We start from the raw sequence: 22,001 nt of genomic DNA, 5'->3' as shown, positions 1-22,001 counted from the left end.
TTTAAATGCCATTTACAGAGAGTGTTCCTTCTCACACCTGCAATCAAAGCTAATAAAAGTTTAAAAGTTCAGTAACTGCCCAAGGACTTCTAGAAGATTATATGTTAGGCAATTATCTGTTAGAAAAACATTTTATTTCCTAATTATGTTTTGCCTGGACGATCACCAGACAGATTATTTGGCAGAAAAGAAACAAAAGCCCACTAGAATAAAAATATCCCCAACCCACAGCTTGATTAGTTTAACCAATATTTCATGATAATAAATTTCAATATAGAAAAGCAACAACACTAGAAATTATCTATTGTAAAATTGGAGAAATTTGAATGAGATCAGATTAGATAATAGTATTATATCGATATTAATTTCATCATTTTGATAACTATACTGTGGTTATATAAGAGAATGCTCTTATTTTCAAGAAATACACACTGAAGGGTGCCTGGGTGGCTCAGTCGTTAAGCGTGGGCCTTCGGCTCAGGGTGTGATCCCGGGGTCCTGGGATCGAGCCCCACATCAGGCTCCTCCGCTGGGAGCCTGCTTCTTCCTCTCCCATTCCCCCTGCCTATGTTCCCTCTCTCGCTGGCTGTCTCTCTCTCTGTCAAATAAATAGATAAAATCTTTTTAAAAAAAAGAAAAAAGAAATACACGCTGAATTATTACAAGATAAAGAGACAGCATGTCTGCAACTAGTCTCAAATGTTTCAGAAAAAAAATATATAGAGGGAACCATTTTATTATGTTTGCTTTAGAGAAAGAATATAATAAAATGGTAATGTTGGGAAATCTAAGTGAAGGGCACACAGGAATTCTTCCTACCATTTTGCAATTTTTCTATAAAAAAGGAATTATTTTAAAATAAAATAGTTAGGAGCACCTGGGTGGCACAGTCAGTTAAGCATCCGACTCTTGGTTTTGGCTCAGGTCATGATCTCATGGTTGTGATTGAGCCCCACATCGGGCTCCACGCTCAGCGCAGAAGTCTGCTTGAGATTCTCTCTCCCTCTCTCTCTGCCCCTCCCACTTGTGCTCTCTCTCAAATAAGTAAAATAAAATAAAAAAGTGAAATCTAACATTTGCATAATAGTGATTTACATTCTCCAATTTCATGCTAAGCCAATGGCAACAAGTAGTTCAGGATTTGTGATCATTTGGACAAGAGCCATATCCAAGTTTTCTGCTCTTTCCTTGGCATTTCTGATAAGAAAATTCAATAGTGTGAGGATGGAAAAGAATCAAAATTACTTAAGAAATTTGTTTTCCAGACCTCAAAAGTCCTTCATAGTCACCGACAATCAATATGCTAATTACAAAATTTTAACAACCACTAAAAGGGAAACTACCCATAGGAAGGCAGACGTTAAAAAAAAACTTGTCATATATGCTCTATCTTGATGGTAGTGGCAGTTATGTGACTACATATAATTGTCAAAACTCATCAAACTATACACTTGGAGACTAATTTTATGGTGTATAAATTATACCTCAATAAAGATGGGGGAGAGGAAGTTTCTCATGTTACCAAGAATTTCTACAGTAAATATGGACATTTCCATACATAGTCATAGGAGTATAGATTGGTTCAATTAAGATTAACAGTCAGAGAAAACCTTAGGTTATTAAAAAAAAATGTTAAGCATCAAAACTGTAGAGACAATTTATATGGCATATCCATTAAGTGCCCAACCCCAAGAGAATAGTCATATGGAAATCTCACCCAAATAGAATCCGGGAGGCAGGTAGACCTCAGCAGCGCCACCTGAAACAAAGAGGGAGGCCCAAGGCCAGGCTGCCTCTAAAAGTCAGTCATTCCTACCTTGAGTACATGGTACCAGACCGAGGTGCCACCAAAGTCAATGTGAAAGTCTGTATAGCTATCCCGCACACTCATGAGGCAATACTTCTGCACATTGGGCCTCTCAAATATACACTCCTCTGGCCACAAGTTCTCCACCCATGAGAGCTTCCGAACAATCTTGGGAGTCTCCACAAGGTTAGAAAGCCTAGCAAGGAAGGGGTGGAAAGCAGATGTCAGCTGATTGGGAATTAAAGGTTAAAGCTTGAATAAAATGTTCCCCATCCCAGTGAGAGTCAAATGAATTTCTTTCCACAGAATCCCTAAGGGCACATAGGACACTTAATTCTGTAAGTCTGGTCAGCATCCTCATTCCACTCAGCTCTAGAAGTCCCAAGTCCTAGCTCCACAGCACTCCCCAGTTAAAGGAGATCATTTCCTCCACTAAATGCTCACAACTCTCCCAACCCAGGTCCACTCACTTGGTACTTGGTCAATAACAATTACTGTACTGTCCCCATCCCACAGCGTCTTTATGAGGAACCATTAAAGAAACCTCTCAAGGGCTCAGTTTCAGGTAAAGAAGTACTTCTCCCAAACATCTGGTTGTTTTTATCTTATGTAAAACCACAAACCTTATAATATTGCACTCCCTTCCTTGTCCTGACCTACAAAATTCACTGAAAACTCTACAGTCCTTCTCTACCAACTATCCAGACACTCACACATGCATTCTGTGTGTAGATTACCCAACAGATGCATCCTATTTCCCCACCTTTATTTTCCTTTTGTTCAAATCTTGTGTCTATTTTTTCCCTCTGTATCTCTGTAAGCCACTTCAAATAGTCTTGCAAGATGAAGTGAGGTACAAACAAACAGTCTTTTTTTTTTTTTAAATCCTCAGGTTGTTAACTTTGCATGTTAAAACCAACAGCAAGGGGGCGCCTGGGTGGCTCAGTCATTAAGCATCTGCCTTAGGCTCAGGTCATGATCCGGAGTCCTGGGATCGAGCCCCGCAATGGGCTCCCCGGCTCAGAGGGAAACCTGATTCTTCCTCTCCCACTCCCCCTGCTTGTGTTCCCTCTCTCTTTGTCTCACTCTCTGTCAAATAAATAATAAAATCTTTTTTAAAAAAAAAACAACAGCAAGGGTTTTAATACTGTACTACAGTTCTGTGAGATGTTGCCATTGATGGAAACTGGCTGAAGAATACACAGGACCTCCTTGTGTATTTATTGCAACTTCCTGTAAATCTATAATTATGCCAAAATTAAAAGTTAAAAAAGTAATCAGACAGTAAGCTTTCTAAGTACAAACAGATATGTTATAATTTTGGGGGATCTCCCACAGTTCTGAGCACAGAGGAGACTACATATATCTATTGAGTTCATTAGTCCACATAGAATCATTTAAAGGTTATCAGCTTTTTTTCTTTTAAATCTAAGAAACCTTATCCTTAGAGAAACTACTTGGGGTTAATTCAGTAAATCTATTTCCAGGGACAGAGGACCTATCCTGGGAGTTAAACAGTGACCATGCCACAATCTAAATACCAATAAAAGGTATAAGAAAGCTGCCCTAGGTCTTGAAGGAGACAAAAATTAATTTAAATAGCTTCTGTACACTCTATCCAAAGCTAGAAATTGTAGAAGAGAAACACAATTTGGTTGTTATAATGTGATCACCTACCCTAGAAAGTATAAACCAGCTCATCATTCCAAATGAAGAAACTCCCAAGAAAGAGGGAAAGGAACACTTACACTCAGTATATCACAAGTTTCCAGGGACTTTGTCAGGCTTTTTACTTACCCCTGCCCCTCCTACCTGGTATCGGAAAATTCCAAACTAATGACATTGAGGACTTTCTCCCTCTTCCCACTGTAATAGTATTTCACAAAATCACCGAGCTTCATCTTGCAGTCGGCCTGGCGGGTCACATCAATCACATCAATCTCTTTGTCAGAACCTGGAATAACGAGATGGGTTCTGCACCAAATGGTCTCGGACCAAGGAAGCCTCCCTCCCCTCCTCATCTGTCCCTAGAATGGACTGACACTCAAAACTTCTCACCTCAGACACTGTATCCGTGTGTGCATGTTTGGGAGGTAGGGGCAGGAATCCCTCACATTCTCCTTAGATCTATGTCCTGGGTCCAGGCCTGCCAGAGCAACAGAATAGCCTGACATACAGCCTCACTCACAGTACAGTCCACGTGCTGGGGCCCTATTTCCTCACTTCTCTTTCTATCCCCAAAAACTCATGCCCAGGAGACAACTGGCACATGAGGGCAAAAGTCAAAGGCTTTCTCATCTCAACAGAAGAGAGACCACCATGATCCCTGGAATTCCCCAGGCAAAAGAAAAATGGGGCTTAACCTGGAGGTTTGTGGCCCACCCAGAGGAAAAGGAAAAGAAAAGCAGGATTTTGGTTCTAGTTTTGCCAAAGAATGACTCTGGGTAAATCACTTTACCTCAGATTCCCAAGATGGCTAGAAAAGAAATACAAAGGTAGACTGGAGAGGAAGGGTCATGGGACTTGATAGGAATAAACAATGTCCCAGTTAAGAGGGCCCATGGTGCTTACCAACATAATGTTCCACATCCCTCACAGTGAATGATGGTGAGGGCAGCGTCATCCCCAATCCATCCTTCTTCAAGACTAGGATGGGCACACTGAAGCTGTTCTCTTCCAGGAATTCCACGGTCAGCTGACTTCCAGTGGGCTTCAGAATCACTTCATCTGAGCTGTGGGCCACACAAAAGAAAGCCTGAGCCCCAGAGGCTCTGCCACTGAAGGCCTCACTTGATGTTGCCATTCACCCAAGGGGTGGGGCCTTCTTTAGTGGACCTTAATGTGGGCTGGCAACTAATGGCATATACCCCATGTGTCAGGGAAGAAATGACCTATCCTAGGCAGGAAGCCTGGTCATTGGCAGAGGTGGGGAGCTAAACCTAGGATATCCTGTCAATAGCGTACTCTTCTCTGGATGGCAAGAAAAGGAATCAACCAACAGCTTGCCTAGAAAGAAAAGATACATCTGCAAATTTAGCTAATTTAATCTAACCCAGAGCAGCATCACCCATTTAAAACACTGGCAAATAAAGAGAAAAGACTGATTTTTGAATGACATGTCCAATAAAGGGTTAGTATCCAAAATATATAAGAAACTTACACAACTCAACACAAAAAAACATAAGTAATCCAATTAAAACATGGGCAGAAGACACGAACAAACATTTCTTCAAAGAAGACATACAGATGGCCAAGGGACACATGAAAAGATGTTCAACATCACTCATCACCAGGGAAATGCAAATCCAATCCAAACTATAGTGAGATATCACCTCACACCTGTCAGAATGGCTAAAATGAAAAGTACAAGAAACAAGTGTTGGCGAGGATGTGGACAAACAGGAACCTTCACGCACTGTTGGTGGGAATGCAAACTGGTGCAGCCACTGTGGAAAACAGTATGGAGGTGCCTCAAAAAAATAAAAATAGAACTGCCATATGATCCAGCAATCACACTACTGGGTATTTACCCAAAGAATATGAAAATGCTAATTCGAAAGGATATATGCACCCCTAGGTTTATTGTAGTATTATTTATAATAGCCAAATTATGGAAGTAGCCCAAGTGTCCATCAACAGATAAATGGATAAAGAAGATGTGGCATATATATACAATGGATATTATTCAGCCATAAAAAGGAATAAAATCTTGCCATTTGCGACAACATGGATGTAGCTACAGAGTATACTGCAGGGCGAAATAAATCAGTCAGAGAAAGACAAATACCTTATGATTTCACTCATATGTAGAATTTAAGAAACAAAACAAACAAAGGAAAAATAAATAACAAACCAAAAAACACTCTTAACTATAGAGAACAAACTGATGGTTACCAGAGGGGTGGTGGGTGGGGGGATGGGTAAAATAGGTGATGGGGATTAGGAGCACACTTATCATGATGAGCACTGGGTAATGTATAGAATTGTTGAATCACTATATTGTACACCTGAAACTAAAATAACACTGTATGTGAACTATACTAGAATTAAAATAAATTTAAAAAAGAAGAAAAAGACAAGACTGATCTAAAAAACAATTTTTACAACCACCTTCTCAACACATATACTCAGTTAACTAGGAAACAGTTGTTTTTTTTTTTTAAATCATACTGGAGATAGACTATTTGGCCAAGCTGTGTTGGAACAAACATCTGGAAAAACACTAAGCTCAATGTCTATCTCACTCTTTACATAATTCTAGATGGACCTAATATTAAATTGAAAAACATGAAGTCATAGAGTAGTAGAAAAAACATGGGAGAGACAAGCCCCAGTAGTAATTAAAATAGCAATAAATGTAACTACACAAACATTAAAATTTCCTACAAGGAAACTTAGGGATGCATTTACCTTTTTGAATTAGTGTTTTCATCTTCTTTGGGTAAATACCCAGTAGTAGAATTACTGGACCATATGCTATTTCTATCTTTAATTTTTTGAGGAACCTCCATACTGTTTCCACAGTGGCTGCACCAGTTTGCATTCCCACCAACAGTACACAAGGGTTCCTTTTTCTCCATATCCTCTCCAACACTTGTTATTTCTTATCTTTTTTATTCTAGCCATTCTGACAGGTGTAAGGTGATAATTTCATTGTTTACTGTAGCATTATTTACGACAGCTAATATATAAAAGCAACCCAAATGTCCATTCATAGATGAATGGGTAAAGAAGATGTGCGTACACACACACACACACACACACACACACACACACACACACACACACGCATACAGTGGAATATTTCTCAGCCATAAAAAAGAATGAGATCTTGCCATTTGCAACATGGACTGTCCTAGAGGTTATAATACTAAGTGAAATAAGTTAGAGAAAGACAAATACCATAGGATTTCACTCATGTGGATCACAATGATCACTGAGTAATGCATAGAATTGCTCAATTACACTGTATAGTTGAAACTAATATAACACTGTATGTTAATTATACTTCAACAATAAAAGCTTAAATAAAATTTTTCTGCAAGAAAAGCTATTATAAATCAGTAAAAAACAGGCAGTAACCCAACAGAAAAATTGTCAAATGCTCTGGACTCTGGGAAACAAACTGAGGGCTTCAGAGGTGAGGGGGGTGGGGGATTGGGATAGGCCAGTGATGGGTATTAAGGAGGGCACGTATTGCATGGAGCACTGGGTGTTATGTGCAAATAATGAATCATGGAACATTACATCAAAAACTAAGGATGTACTGTATGGTGACTAACATAATAAAAAATTATTATAAAAATATTAAATAGAAAAAAGAAGAAAAACTGTCAAATGACATAAGCAGGCAGTAAACAGTAAAAGAAAGAAAGATGAGTTATAAAGGCACAAAAATATATGTGCCTTCTTCATAATTAAATGCAAGGGAAAACAACATTTCACTTTTATCTTATCAGAAAGGCAAAAAAAAAAGTTTGATAATAAACAGTGTTGGCCAGGATATAGGAAAACAGCCACCCTCATTCACTGCCTAGTGGGAATATGAAACAGTATCCTCACCTTGGAAACAATTTAGCAACATTTATAAACATTTTTAAAGCACATATTCTTTGCTTGACTTATTTCAATTAGCACAATCTCCTCCAGTCCCATCCCATCCATGTTGCTGCAAATGTGGGGTAATTGTTCTTTCTGATGGCTGAGTAATATTCCATTGTATATATTGACCACATCTTCATAATCCAGTCATCTGTTGAAGGGCATCTCGGCTTCTTCCACAATTTAGCTATTGTGGACAATGCTGCTATGAACATTGGGGTGCATATGGCCCTTCTCTTCACTACGTCTGTATCTTTGGGGTAAATACCCAATCAAGCAGAGAAAGACGATTATCATATGGTTTCATTCATTTATGGAACATAAGAAATAGCAGGAAGATCAGTAGAAGAAGGAAGGGAAGAATGAAGGGGGGGTAAACAGAAGGGGGAATGAATCACGAGAGACTATGGACTCTGGGAAACAAATTGAGGGCTTCAGAGGGGCGGGGATGGGGGACTGGGATAGGACAGTGATGGGTATTAAAGAGGGCACGTATTGCATGGAGCACTGGGTGTTACGTGCAAATAATGAATCATGGAACACTACATCAAAAACTAATGATGTACTGTATGGTGACTAACATAACATAATAAAAAATTATTATTAAAAAAACAAAAACAAAGCACATATTCTTTGGTCTAGCAATTTCACTTTTAGGTAGTAAATCTACACATATACTTATCCAAATATGCAAAAACTTAAGTACAAAGACATTCACTGCAGCACTTTTTTCTAACAGAAAAATATTAGAATCAATTTAAATGTTCAATATGGGACTGGTTAAATAAATTATATATCCATACAATGGAATACTAAATGTCCATGAAAAAGAATGAAAAACATCTGTATGTGCTATTATGAATTAATCTCCAAGATATATAATTTAGGTTAGAAGAAAAAAGTAAGGTGCAGAATATAGAGTGTATTTATGCTTTTTTAGAAAAGCAGGGGGCACCTGGGTGACTCAGTCAGTTAAGCGTCTATCTTCAGCTCAGGTCATGAACCTGGGGTCCTGGGATTGAGCCCCACATGCGGCTCCCTGCTCAGCGGAGAGCCTGCCTCTCCCTCTGCTGCTCCCCCTGCTTGTGCTCTCTCCCTCTCTCTCTCTAATAAATAAATAAAATCTCTTAAGAAAAAAAAGAAAAGCAGGACACACACACACACACACACATTTATATAAACAAAACTATTTCTTAAAGAATGCACAAGACATTGGTTGACTGGAGAAGAAATCTGAGGGAGGAGAAAGGAGACTCACTGCCTCTGAATAAACAAATCAAAGATGAAGTCCCACAAGTTCATTTTATCTTTTGTTTCTCTTGCCTTTGGAGATGTGTCATGAGAAGGGTTGCTTTGGCCGATGTCGTAGAGGTTGCTGCCTATGCTCTCCTCTAGGATTTTGATGGATTCCTGTCTCACATCCAGGTCTTTCATCCATTTGGAGTTTATCTTTGTGTATGGTGTGAGAGAGTGGTCAAGTTTCATTCTTTTGCATGTAGCTGACCAATTTTCCCAGCACCATTTATTGAAGAGACTGTCTTTTTTCCACTGGATGTTTTTTCCTGCTTTATCAAAGATTAGTTGCCCAAAGAGCCAAGGGTCCATTTCTGGGTTCTCTATTCTGTTCCATTGGTCTATGTGTCTGTTTTTGTGCCAGTACCATGCTGCCTTTGTGATCACAGCTTGGACAGGCTGGTGATAGGTAGTAAGGAGGGCACGTATTGCATGGTGCACTGGGTGTTATATGCAACTAATGAATCATCGAACTTTACATCAAAAAAAATTAAAAAATTAAAAAAATAAAAAATAAATAAAAAATATTATAAAAAAACAAGAAAAAAAACAAATCAAAGAATATTAAGTTGAAGAAACACATAATTCTAAATAACATTTCAATTACAGGAAAGCTGAAAATGGTCACATGAATTAACAACTAAGCAAAAGAGAGTGCTTTATTCATTACTTTTTCTAACTCATTATTTTTATTCAAGTAATTTATTTTTAATAAGCCCATTTTAATATTTTTAAAAGGGATAAAAAGCCACCTAGCTGGCTCAGTCAGTAGAGCCTGAGACTCTTGATCTCCAGGCCATAAGTTCGAGCCTCATGTTGGGCACAGAGTTTAATTTTGAAATAAAAATTTAAAAATAAAAAAAGTTTAAAAAGGGAAAATATTTTGTGATTTAAAAGAAATACATGAACAAATTTTTTTTATTTTTAAAAAGTTTCCTTTTCTCTACAATGAGAGAATTAAACTTTCTGATTTTTAGACTCCTAGTTGAAACATTCCTTGGGTGCATGGAAATATCCTCTCCTGACAGGCAAAAACTGATTCCCAATCTACCAAAAGTTTTTACAAGTAGATGTTAACATACTCTGCATATTAAATCAAACTCTAATAATGTTTCTTAGAAAATGACTAAAACAGGGGCGCCTGGGTGGCTCAGTTGGTTAAGCGTCTGCCTTCAGCTCAGGTTGTGATCCCGGGGTCCTGGGATCCAGCCCTGTGTTGGGATCCCTGCACGGCAGGGAGTCAGCTTCTCCCATTCCCCCTGCTTGTGCTCTCTTCTATCTCTCTCTCTCAAATAAATAAATAAAATCTTAAAAAAAAGAAAATGACTAAAACAGACAATCCCTCCCCAAAAGAAACACACAGAGCCCTGCAGACATTCCCAAATGGGGGAGGCACCTAATAAGACAGCCAGTGGGAAAGCTGGGAAGAGATGGATCCTAGCCTCCCAGAGCCCTGGCATGCACCAACCCTCACCTGTCAAAGGTCCTACTCCGGAGCTCTCGAATGAACGTAGGGCTTCCAGTCTTCACTGGCTTCCCCTTGTGTGTATCATGCCCTTTTGAAGATACGCGGCGTTTTTTCACTAAGCCAGAAAAAGACATGATACTGTGAGTCAGAATGGCCATGAGCTATGGTTCCAAGAGCAAAGGCTTCAGCAGATCCTGCTTCTCTTCCGATCTAATAACCTCTTAGAGCACCTGAAGTCAATGAGGCCCTCACAAACTCAGGGAAAGTTCCTGGTGAGGTTGGTGCTTCCTCTGGGGAAGTCCGTAGGGAGATAAAGCTCTGCACTTCTGCCCTCTCAGTGGGACAGCTGCTAGCCTGTGGGGGACCTACACAGGCTTTTGGTATTTCCCAAGCACTCAGGCAAAGGCAATCTCCCTTTCAAGCTCCTTGCTTTGTCTCACTTCTGGATCATCTCCTCTTGGAAACCCCAAGATCTACTTACTAATGGATGGCCCATGTAAGACTTCACAGTTGGGGCAATGGTAGAGGTCAATGTCAGCAGCCTTTTCCTCTTCGACACCAACACAACTAGAAAAGAGAAAAAAATCAATCAAGATTTATGGAAATTTTATTTTTCACAAGGTCTAGAACTGTGGTGTCCAGTACACATAGCTGTTTACATTTAAATTAATTCAAGTTAAATAAAATTTTAAATGCACTCCCTTCATCATATTAGCTACATTTCAAAAGCTCAGTAGCCACATATAGCTAAAAGTTACCATATTGGGCAGATTATCAAACATATTTATCAGTACAAAAAAGTTATATTGAAGCACACTGGTCTAAAACAATTATAACAGACCTAAAAATGTAGACAGCAAAGCTTTATTAAGATTCAGAATGGTCAAGGGGAGCCTGGGTGGCTCAGTCGCTTAAGCATCTGACTCTTGTTTTTGGCTCAGGTCATGATCTCACAGTTGTGAGACTGAGCCCTGCGTCAGGCTCCTCACTCAGCAGGGAGTCTGCTTGAGATTCTCTCCCTCTCCCTCTGCCCCTCCCTCTGCTCACACACACACACACACTCTCTCTCTCTAAAATAAATAAATAAATGTGTTTTTTTGTTTTTTTTTTAAGATTTTATTTATTTATTTATTCGACAGGATAGAGACAGCCAGCGAGAGAGGGAACACAAGCAGGGGGAGTGGGAGAGGAAGAAGCAGGCTCATAGCAGAGGAGCCTGATGTGGGGCTCGATCCCATAACGCCGGGATCACGCCCTGAGCCGAAGGCAGACGCTTAACTGCTGTGCCACCCAGGCGCCCCAATAAATCTGTTTTTAAAAAGAAGACTCAGAATGGTCAAAGCTAGAAGAGATTCTAGAACAGTGCTGCCCAAGAGAAATATAACGTGAGCCAAATATGTAAGTTTAAATGTTCTAATAGCCACATTAAAAAGGTAAAAAGAAACAGATGAAATTAATTTTAATATTTATGCTAACCAATATACCCAAAATATTCTTACTTCAACATATAATAAAAAATTTAAACTTTATTGAGCTATTTTATTTGACTAACTGAAAAGGACTGAAAAGAGAATTTTATAAATGACGGGTTCTGAGTGAAGGATCACACACAATCATTCTTCTCTTCCTTATTTATATTTTCTAATTCTCCACAATGAACATGTGTTACTTATTTCATACTGTAATGTCTGAAAAAAGATTTATTTAATTTTGAAAATTTGAGTTTGCATGTATGTGAGGTGGCAATCTTACAAAATTAAACCCTTCCTCACCAAAGAATTCATCAGCAGCCCTCCTAATAACATCTGGCTAAAATCAAACTCCTAAATTATTGGTCAGCCACACACAGCAGGGAGCATAAAAATAGGGCAGAACTCTATAACTGTTTTGTCCGAGATCACGTTCACAAACTGACTTCCTGGGATTAGGACCCCACCATCATCCCAACCGCTAATACTATGCCTGTAAAACCTGCTGCATATCAATATAAATTGGTATACCATCGACTTGGTAGAGCTTTTTTTTGAGGGCTCGGAGAATGTATATAAAGTGCTTAGCACAGTGAGCACAGAGAAGCACACCTCACCCTTCACCTACCTAAACTTTCTTTAAATATATTCCCCAGACCCTGTAGCATTAATTCACTTTCTCAGACTACATGCTTTCTGTCTCACACCCCCGTTAGCCTTGGACACTGCTCAAAAAGGAACCCCTCCAGTCGTTCCTCTCTCCTGAACTTTCATCCCATATAGCTATGTGCATTTTCTGCCCCCAAACATCCACTGGTCATCGACATTCCTAACTTTTCTCTTGTACCCCCGGCAACCCCATTCCTTGGTAAACAAACCTCTCTAATCCACACCCCCTTCAACAAACCCCTTCTTCACCTTCCTGGCTTAACTGACAACAGCTTCTCCTAGGAGAAAGCCATTTTCCCTTTTTGAGTGCCACTCAATGTGGTCCACAGACTAATGCTGATCCATGAGCTGTTTCCCACAGCTCTGTGGTTAAGTACAAAAAGTGAGAGCAAGTATCCATAAACTTGTATCGCAATTTGGCTGAGTAATTTTATGTGTATTGTTGAATCTAATAATAAAAAAAATTGGGGCTTACATTTCGTATAGCTTTTTTTGTTCGACCATTTTTCTAGTAATTCATTTTTGATTTTACCAAATAATTGGTCCATTATGGATTAGAAAGTTAAAGAAACAAACCAGCCTGGTTCTTAGCCACAGAAAGTCTAAGAAGCACTGTGCTAGAGTCTTGTCAGGCAGAAGCTGTGAATTCTACCAGACCGTTACAACTCAGGGCTGTGCTGGGGGTAGACATTCCCCTCACTTTCCAGTGAGACTTTGAGATCGTCTCTTCTCTACCCCTGTGTAAGATCTCTTACTCCTGAGCTTCCTATCATCTAGCCATGCCTCTTCCCACTCCTCTTCACTGTCAGCTACTCAACTCCCCAACATAACCCTTTCACTCATTAAAGAACCTGCTCACAGATTTCTCTCCATCCCTCGTCCTGCCAATATCCCACATGACATCAGTATTGAGTCAGAGGCCCAACATCCTGGCCTCTTAGCTCTCTGACCTTTTCATCTTCAGGGGCTGCACTGCCTATCCCCCTTTCAGCTATCAATTCTCATGGTCATCATCCAGACCTTGTCAACACCTGCAATTGCTCCACATCTGGAACATGAAATTCATACATCACACAATAGGACCACAAACACAATCATCCAGCTCTCATTCATTATACCTGTTCTTTGCCCTCAAAATCCCTTGATCCTACTTTTTACCCATTCTTAACTTCATCCTTCTTCCCCAATCTAGCTTAGATTCTAGCATTCCTCACTTCAGCCATTCTCAACTCTCTTGCCCCACTGCTTTTCCATCACCCCCACATGCAAATCCCAGCCCTGGCTCAATCCAGCTACGTAACACTGGACCGTTGGACATGGCTGGAGAAAAATCACCCACTGGATCAGTGCCACAAAAATTTCACCCTGTCCAAAATAACTGAGTCACAGAATAGCCAACACAATATCGAATGAAAACAACAAAGCTGGAAGACTGATGCTACCTAACTTCAAGACTTATTGTAAAGCTACCGTAATCAGGGGTGCCTGGGTGGCTCAGCCTGTTAAGCAGCTGCCTTCAGCTCAGGTCATGATCCCGGGGTCCTGGGATCGAGCCCTGTGTCGGGTTCCCTACTTAGTGGGAAGTGTGCTTCTCCCTCTCCCGTTGCCCCTCCCCCTGCTCATGTGCATTTTGTCTTTATCTCTCTCTTAAATAAATAAAATCTTCAAAAAACAAAAAGATTTGAAACAAATAAAGCTACAGTAATCAAGACAGTATGGTACTGCCGAAAGATAAGCAGATCAATAGAACAGAACAGAGATCCCAGAAGTAAATCCACATAACTATAGTCAACTAATCTCTGACAAAAGAACAAATGTGACTAAAAGATAGTCTTTTCAACAAATGGTACTAGAACAACTGGACATCCACATGCAAATGAATGAATCTAGACACAGACCTTGTACACTTCACAAAAGTGAACTGAAAATGGACCACAGATCTAAATGTAAAATACAAAACTATAGCACTCCTAGAGGATCACATAGGATAAAAATCTAGATGAGCTTGGGTATAGCAATAATGATGTTTTAGATGTAACACTGAAGGCATGATCCATGAAAGAAGGAATTAATAAAACAGACTACATTAAAATTAAAAACCTGATCTTTGAAAGACACTGTCAAGAGAAGGAAAGACAAGCCAAAGACTGGGAGTAAATAGTTGCATAAGACATATCTGATAAAGGATGTTAGCCAAAATATATAAAGAACTCTTAAAAATTAACAATAAAACAAACCCAACTCAAAAATGGGCAAAAAGATCTCTATAGAAACCTCAGCAAAGAAGATATGCAGATGGCAAATAAGCATATGAAAAGGTGCTCCACATCCTAGGTCATTAGGAAAATGCAAATTAAAACGACAATGAGGTATCACTGTACAACTATCAGAATAGCCAAAATTCAGAACACTGACAACACCAAATGCTGATGAGGAAGCAGAGTAAAAGGAACTCTCATTCACTGCCGGTGGGAATGCAAAAATGGTACGGCCATTTTGGAGGACAGTTTGGCAGTTTCTTACAAAACTGAACATACTCTTAACATACAATCCATCAATCACACTCCTTGGCATTTACTCAAAGGAACTGAAAACTACGTCCACACGAAAACCTACACATGGATGTTTATAGCAGCTTTATTCATAACTGCCAAAATTTGGAAGCAACTAAGATGTAGGTGAATGGATAAACAAACTGTGGTACATCCAAACAATGAAATGTTTATTCAGCGCTAAAAAGAAATGAGCTATCAAGCCATGAAAAGGCATGGAGGAAACTCAAATGCATATTACTAAGTGAAAGAAACCAATCTGAAAAGGCTACACATTATATGATTCCAACTATGGATACTCTGGAAAAGGCAAAACCACGGGGACAGTAAAAACGTCAGCAACTGCCAGAGGTTAGGAGGGGAGAGAGAGATAAACAGGCAGAGCACAGAGAATTTTTTTAGGGCAGTGAAACTACTCTGTATGCTACGAAAATGTTATCATGGTGGATGTATGTCATTATACGCTTGTCCAAACCCATAGAATGTACACCACCAAGAGTAGACACTGATGTAAATGGACTTTGGGTAGTAATCATGTGTCAATGTAGGTTCGTTGATGGTAAGGAATTCATCTGGTGAGCAATGCTGACAACGGGAGAGGCTATGAATGTGGGGGCAGGAGAAATTTGGGAAATCTCTGTACCTTCCTCTCAATTTGACTGTGAACTTTAAACTACTCTAAAATTTCAAGTCTACTGAAAAAATATCTGGGTCATGCTTCCTCACAATCCTCCTGTACTTCCCTGCGCCCGTCTCTCCCATTATCCACAGTGGCTCCTTCAAGTCCTTGATTCCACTACCTCCCTCTTCTCTCTCAGAAAATGACCCTGCCTACTTCTTAGACAACACGAAGTAATCAGACGGGAACTATCTCAACTTCCCACACCAAATCCACCTCCTTCTGCACCCATCCTTTCCTCCTGTTACAAAGAAACGAATACCCTTCCTCCTTTCTAAAGTCAGCTTTTCCACTTGGGTCGCATCTTTTTTATCTTCTCAATCAAGTAACCCTTCTTTCTTCAGTATCTTCAACCTCTCCAGCCCTCCCTTTCTTCCTTCTCCTTCACAACAGCATTTAAACAAGCTCACCTGGATCTTTACAGATAAAAAAGAACAGACATTCCCTCCTCTCTGCCCCTCTCTGCCACTTCACAGCCAAATACCTTCTTTGTTTAAACTTGTGCAGGATCCTAATGACTTACTTGGATAGTTGTCACATATACTTGGTACAAAACTCAAAAGGTACAAAACTGTGTACAGTGAAAAGTCCACCTACTTCTTGCCACCTGGTATTGTCCAGAGACATTTTATCAGAGCCAAAACCTGTAAGAGGAATTTTCTAGAGCTGCTGTGTATACTTTCTCACCCACTGCTGCAGTCTGATTTTAGTCCCCACCTTCTTTAAAACAGAGTTCATCAATATTCTGACCTCCTTAGTGGTACATGCAATAAGCACTTCTCTCCTTTATCTCACTTGATCTCTTAGCAGCTCTCTACCCTTGACTTCCAGAACACCCCATCTGTCTGATGTCCATTTCTTCAGTTAACAATTAATGAGCATCTCCCAGGCCCTGGTCCAAGTGCCGGGGAGATAAAGACAGAAGAAAGCATACAAAAATCCCTGCCCTCATGGAGTTGACATTCTAGCGGGGAAAGCAAACAAGAAACAAAATAAATCAATGTAATCAGTAAAATACATTGTATCATAGTGAGAAGAGCCAACCAGAAAAATCCAGCAGTAAGGGGAATATATATGCATGTGTACATAACTACACACACACACACACACACACACACACACACACACACACACTGGGGTGGGGGAATGACAACAGTGCTGAAATTTTAGGTAGGGAAGCCAGTAGGTACTGAAATTTTACGTAGGAACTCACTGACAAAATTACTTTTTTTAAAAGATTTTATTTATTTATTTGACAGAGAGCACAAGCATGGGGAGCGGCAGGCAGAGGGAGAGGGAGAAGCAGGCTCCCCATCCAGCAAGAAGCCCGATGCAGGGCTCGATCTCAGGACCCCAGGATCATGACCTGAGCTAAAGGCAGATGCTTAACCCACTGAGGCACCCAGGTGCCCCACAAAATGACTTTTGAGTAAATACCTGAAGGGAGTAAGGGAGCAAGCCATACAGACGCGAGGGAAGAGCATCACAATTAGAGAGAATAGCAAGTACAAAAGCCCTGTGGCAGGAGTGTGCCTAGATTATTGAAGCAATGGAGGGGAGGGCAGTGTTCTGGAATAGAGAGAGTAGGGAGGGGGACAATGATAGGGCAGAAAGGTAATGGGCTCATGTAGTAGGGTCTTGTAGGCCATCATAAAGGACATTGGCTTTTCCTGAGTGAAAAACTGGGTGAAATCCACGGGACAATTATGAGCAGGGACGTGACGTTATCTTAATTATGTCTCTGGCTGCTTCTTCTGTTTCCCACTGCACTCTTTTTCTTCTGCCCACTCCTTAAAGGTTGATGTTTCTGAGGCCTTCTTGCCTAGGCATTCTTCTCTCCTCACTTTCCCTTGTTGATCTTACCCCCAGGGCTCCCTGTGCCTTCTTCATACCTATAACAGCAAGCCAGATCCCTCTGCTGAGTTTCAGACCCCTCCCTCGAAATGCCTCCTGGTACTTCTACTGGATAGCCTCCTTACATATTTCAAATTTCACATGTCCAAATTCAATCTCTCCCTCTGCCTGCACCCTAAACCTGCTCCCTCTTTTGGCAATTGGCACCATAACCTCAGACTGCCTGAGTTTATATCCTGGCTGTCCCTGCCACTTATTAGCTGTGGGATCTTGGGCATGTTATCTCTCTGTGCCTCGGTTTCCTCATCCCTAAGGTAGGGATAAAAACTGTTAAGTACATCATAAGGTTATAAAAAATAAAGAGTTAATCCATACAAAGTGTTTACAACAGTGCCTGGTACACAGTTAAGTGTTCTGTATGTGTTGCTATTACCATTCAAGTTATTATCATGTCCTATCGTTCTATCTCCTGATTAGCTATCAACTGTGCCCTGCTGTCATCGTTCCTGCCCCTGCCCTAATCCAGGCCCCTGTTATCTCTAACTGGGATTACTGTCCTGCCTTCCTAACTGGGCTCCTGGCCTCTACTCCATCCTCACCCAACTGGACCTTCACACTGTAGCCGAAGTGATCGTTTTAAAAACACAAGCTTGATCCTGTCAACTCTTGCTCAAAACCCCTCACAGGCTTCCTATTTTTCTTAAAGTAAAGTTTAAACTTACCAGGGTCTAAAAGGCCTTGCGTCTCTGGCCTCACCTATGACCTCTGACATGCAGTGTCAGCTACATAATTTGTGAGGCCCAGTGCAAACGAAAACCAAGGAAACCTTGTTCATAAAACAGAAAAAAAAAAAAAGCTTTTTCCTTTCTTCTACGGTCTCTCTCTCAACTTGTCATAGGGCTTTTTATTTGTTATTTATTGCCATGCTCCCTTGGCATGAGAATACTCAAGGGGCAAGTACAGGCCACACCCCGTGACTCAGTGCATAGGATGTATGCACCTAACCCTGGCTCTCTTGCACTTGCATCCAGGCCTGGTGCCCCAGGCAGCCAAATGAGAACCTGTTTAGGGAGTGGAGAGGCAGCAGGAGGGAGGACCACATGAGACTGAAAGCTCTAAGTCCCTAGGACACATTCCATTGTTCCACTGGATTTCACATACAAAACACAAATTCAAAGGTAAAAAGTTATTAAGAATTTCAAGACAACAATCACAGAGCATTAAACCTCAAGCATGGGGTCCCCTTCTGAATATGAGGCTCTGTGTGACTGGTCACATGCCCATGAAGTCAGCCCTGCTCTAAAAAGTCAGTTGGACTCTCAGTGCCATGCTTTTTCTGGTCTCTGAGTCTCATCACACATGGCTCCCTGTGCCTAGAACATTCCTGCTCTTCTTCTTTCCTGCCACCATGGCACCCCCCCCCACACTATCCCTACTTCAGCACTCACCACATGGACTTGCGGCTTCTTATTTACTTGTTATCTGCCCCCACTACATTTGGCAGACAGCATTGACCTTGTTCACCAGAAGTCCTCACCTTATCCATCTCCCAGTCCTGTTTTATTTATTCTTCAACTCAATGAACATTCATTGGGCTAGATAATTCCTCACATCAGGAAGATGGATGAAAATCAGACTTCTGGCTGCACTGTCTCAATAATCATCACCTGGGACTAATGGCCCTAAATGCTAATTTGCTTCCTTAGTGAAGAGGCCAATTATCCTAGCACCAGGTCTCAAGATTAAGATGAATTATCCCCAGCGTGTACCAGAGAGCCTGGTACATGGTAGACATTCAATCAGTATTTGTTAAAGGAGTGAATGCACAAATTCAATAAATGTTGATTGAGAACATCCACTGTCCTCATGGAGTGGACGTTCTAGAGGCGGAGACAGACAAGTGGTGCCACAAGTTTCATAAGTAGTAAAAAGTAAAAGAGCAGGCTAAGGGGATGAGGGGAAAACACGAATTTGAAGCCTGCACAGAAGGAACTGGGAGGAAACTGAGCTATGAATTATACATATATCATTACATTTAATCTCCACAATCAATCAGGGCATTCTGTACAGTATTCAGAGGCACTATAGCACAGGGGTTAAAAACAGAGTTGGGAGCCAAATTGCCTGGGTTCGAATCACCTCTGCCACTTACTGGATGTGTGAAGTTAGACGGAGAGAAGAAGGCAATCTGACTAGGGAGAGCAGAACCTGAAGTAGTGGGTGTCAACACAGACTAAGAGACTTGAACTTCCGCTCCTACCTGTCAGTAACTAAGTAGCACCCCCTTCCCCTGCCACTAAAGAGCAGTGTCTAAACAGGCCTGCAAAAACAGAAGATATAGTAATACCCAGAATCTCATAATACCCAAAATATCCAGGATATCATGAAAATAAGTACTCATTACATCAAGAACAAGGCAAATCACGACTTGAATGAACAAAGGAAATCAATAATCTCAATGCTGAGATGACACAGATGTTGGAATTATCTGACAAGGATCTTAAAGGAGTAATCATAAAAATGCTTCAACGAACAATTATAAACATGCCAGAAACAAATGGACAGAAAATGTCAGCAAAAAAATAGAGAATTTCTGCAAAGTGGAAGATACAGAAAAGAACCAATGGCACTTTTAGAACTGAACGCTACAATAACTTTAATGGAAATTCACTGGATGGGCTCAACAGCAAAATGGAAACAACAGAGGAAAAAACAGTAAACCTGAAGATAAAATAAAGATTACCCAATTTGAACAACAGAAAGAAAATAGACTGAACTATGAACAACTCTACACCAACAAACTGGACAACCTACAAGAAGTAGATAAATTCTTAGAAACATACAATCTACCAAGACTGAATCAGGAAAAAACAGAAAATCTGAACAGACCAATAACTACTATGGAGACTGAATCAGCAAAAACAACAACAAAAAACTTCCAGTTAAGAAAAGCCCAGGACCAGATGGCTTCACCAGGGAATTTTACCCAAATATTTAAAGAAGAATTAATTTCAATTCTTCTCAAACTCTTCAAAAATAATCAAAGAGGAGGGAAGACTCTCAAACTCATTTTAGTAGGCCAGCATTATCCTGATACCAAAGCCAAATAAAGACACTAAAAGACACTACAAGAAAACTACACACTAATATCCCTGATGAATTTATATGTAAAAATTCTCAATAAAATACTAGCAAACTGAATTCAGCAGATTAAAATAAGCATTTACCATAATCAAGTGGGATTTAGCCTTGGGATGCAAGTATGTTTCAATATAAGCAAATCAACAAAGGTGATACAAAAAAAAGAAAAGAAAAGAAAAAAATCATGTAATCATCTCAAAAAGCCCAGAAAAAGCATCTGACAAAATTCAACATCTGTCCATGATAAAAAACTCTCAAAAAACAGGGTTTATAAGAAATGCGCCTCAACATAAAAAGGCCATATACAACAAGCCCACAGCTGACATCCTACTCAATGGTGAAAGGTTGAAACCCTTTCCTGTAAGATCAGGAACAAGACCAGGGTGCTCATTCTCACCACTCCTATTCAAAACAGTACTAGAAATCCCTGCCAGAGCAATCAGGCAAGAAAAAGAAATAAAGGGCACCAAAATTAGAAAGGAAGAAGTAAAATTGTCTCTATCTGCAGATGACATGATTTTATATATAGAAAATTGTAAGATTCTCCACCAAGAAACTTAGATCTAATTAATGAATTCAGTAAAATTATAAGATACAAAATTATATACAAAAATCAGTAACATTTCTCTGCACTAACAACAAATCATCTAAAAAAAATAAAGAAAATCAGCTCATATACAATAGCATCAAAAACTGTAAAATACTTAGGAATAAAAATAACCAAGAAGGTGAAAGATCTCAACACTGAGAACTGTAAGACATCAATGAAAGAAACTGAAGATACAAATAAATGGAAAGATAACCTGTGTTTATGTATTGGAAGAATATCATTAAAATGTCCATACAAGGAACACTTACACACTGTTGGCTGGATTTCAAATTGGTATAGCCACTATGAAAAAAAGTATGGAGGTTCCTCAAAAAATTAAAAATAAAACTACCATATGATGTAGTGATTCCACTTCTAGGTAAATATCCAAGGAAACAAAATTGCTATGTTGAAGAAATATCTGCACCTCTATGTTCACTGCAGCATGATTTACAATAACCAACTCACAGAAACAACCTAAGTGTCTACCAAAAGATGAATGGACAGGGGGCGCCTGGGTGGCACAGCGGTTAGGCGTCTACCTTCGGCTCAGGGCGTGATCCCAGCGTTATGGGATCGAGCCCCACATCAGGCTCCTCTGCTATGAGCCTGCTTCTTCCTCACCCACTCCCCCTGCTTGTGTTCCCTCTCGCTGGCTGTCTCTCTCCCTGTCAAATAAATAAATAAAATCTTTAAAAAAAAAAGATGAATGGACAAAGAAAATGTGACATGCACACACACAAAATGGAATACTATTTTATTACGCCATTAAAAAAAAAGAAATCCTACCATTTGCAACAACATGGATGGACCTTGAGGACATTACTCTAAATAAGTCAGTCAGAAAAAGATAAATAACATAGGATCTCACTTATACGT

The 22,001-nt window shown here is 40.0% G+C and overlaps 1 protein-coding gene across 4 annotated transcripts in view; it reads right to left on the bottom strand.

The window, feature by feature from the left end:
* The window catches only part of PHF8 (PHD finger protein 8), a 104,997-nt gene that overhangs the window by 73,979 nt on the left and 9,017 nt on the right, over positions 1 to 22,001 (bottom strand). For all 4 annotated transcript variants that reach the window (XM_045799339.2, XM_045799340.2, XM_045799337.2 and 1 more), the window contains exons 3-7: positions 10,651 to 10,736; positions 10,176 to 10,284; positions 4,379 to 4,539; positions 3,620 to 3,761; positions 1,817 to 2,003 (exon numbers count right to left, since the gene is read on the bottom strand). In XM_045799339.2, the coding sequence (XP_045655295.1) occupies positions 1,817 to 2,003; positions 3,620 to 3,761; positions 4,379 to 4,539; positions 10,176 to 10,284; positions 10,651 to 10,736 (685 nt within the window). The remainder of the gene's footprint in view (positions 1 to 1,816; positions 2,004 to 3,619; positions 3,762 to 4,378; positions 4,540 to 10,175; positions 10,285 to 10,650; positions 10,737 to 22,001) is intronic.

This window comes from Ursus americanus, chromosome X, assembly GCF_024610735.1.
Source record: "Ursus americanus isolate L20-20 chromosome X, mUrsAme1.1.p, whole genome shotgun sequence".
Classification (NCBI taxonomy): Eukaryota; Metazoa; Chordata; class Mammalia; order Carnivora; family Ursidae; genus Ursus; species Ursus americanus.
Note: the sequence above shows the minus strand (reverse complement) of the source record. Positions and strands in the feature narration are given on the sequence as shown.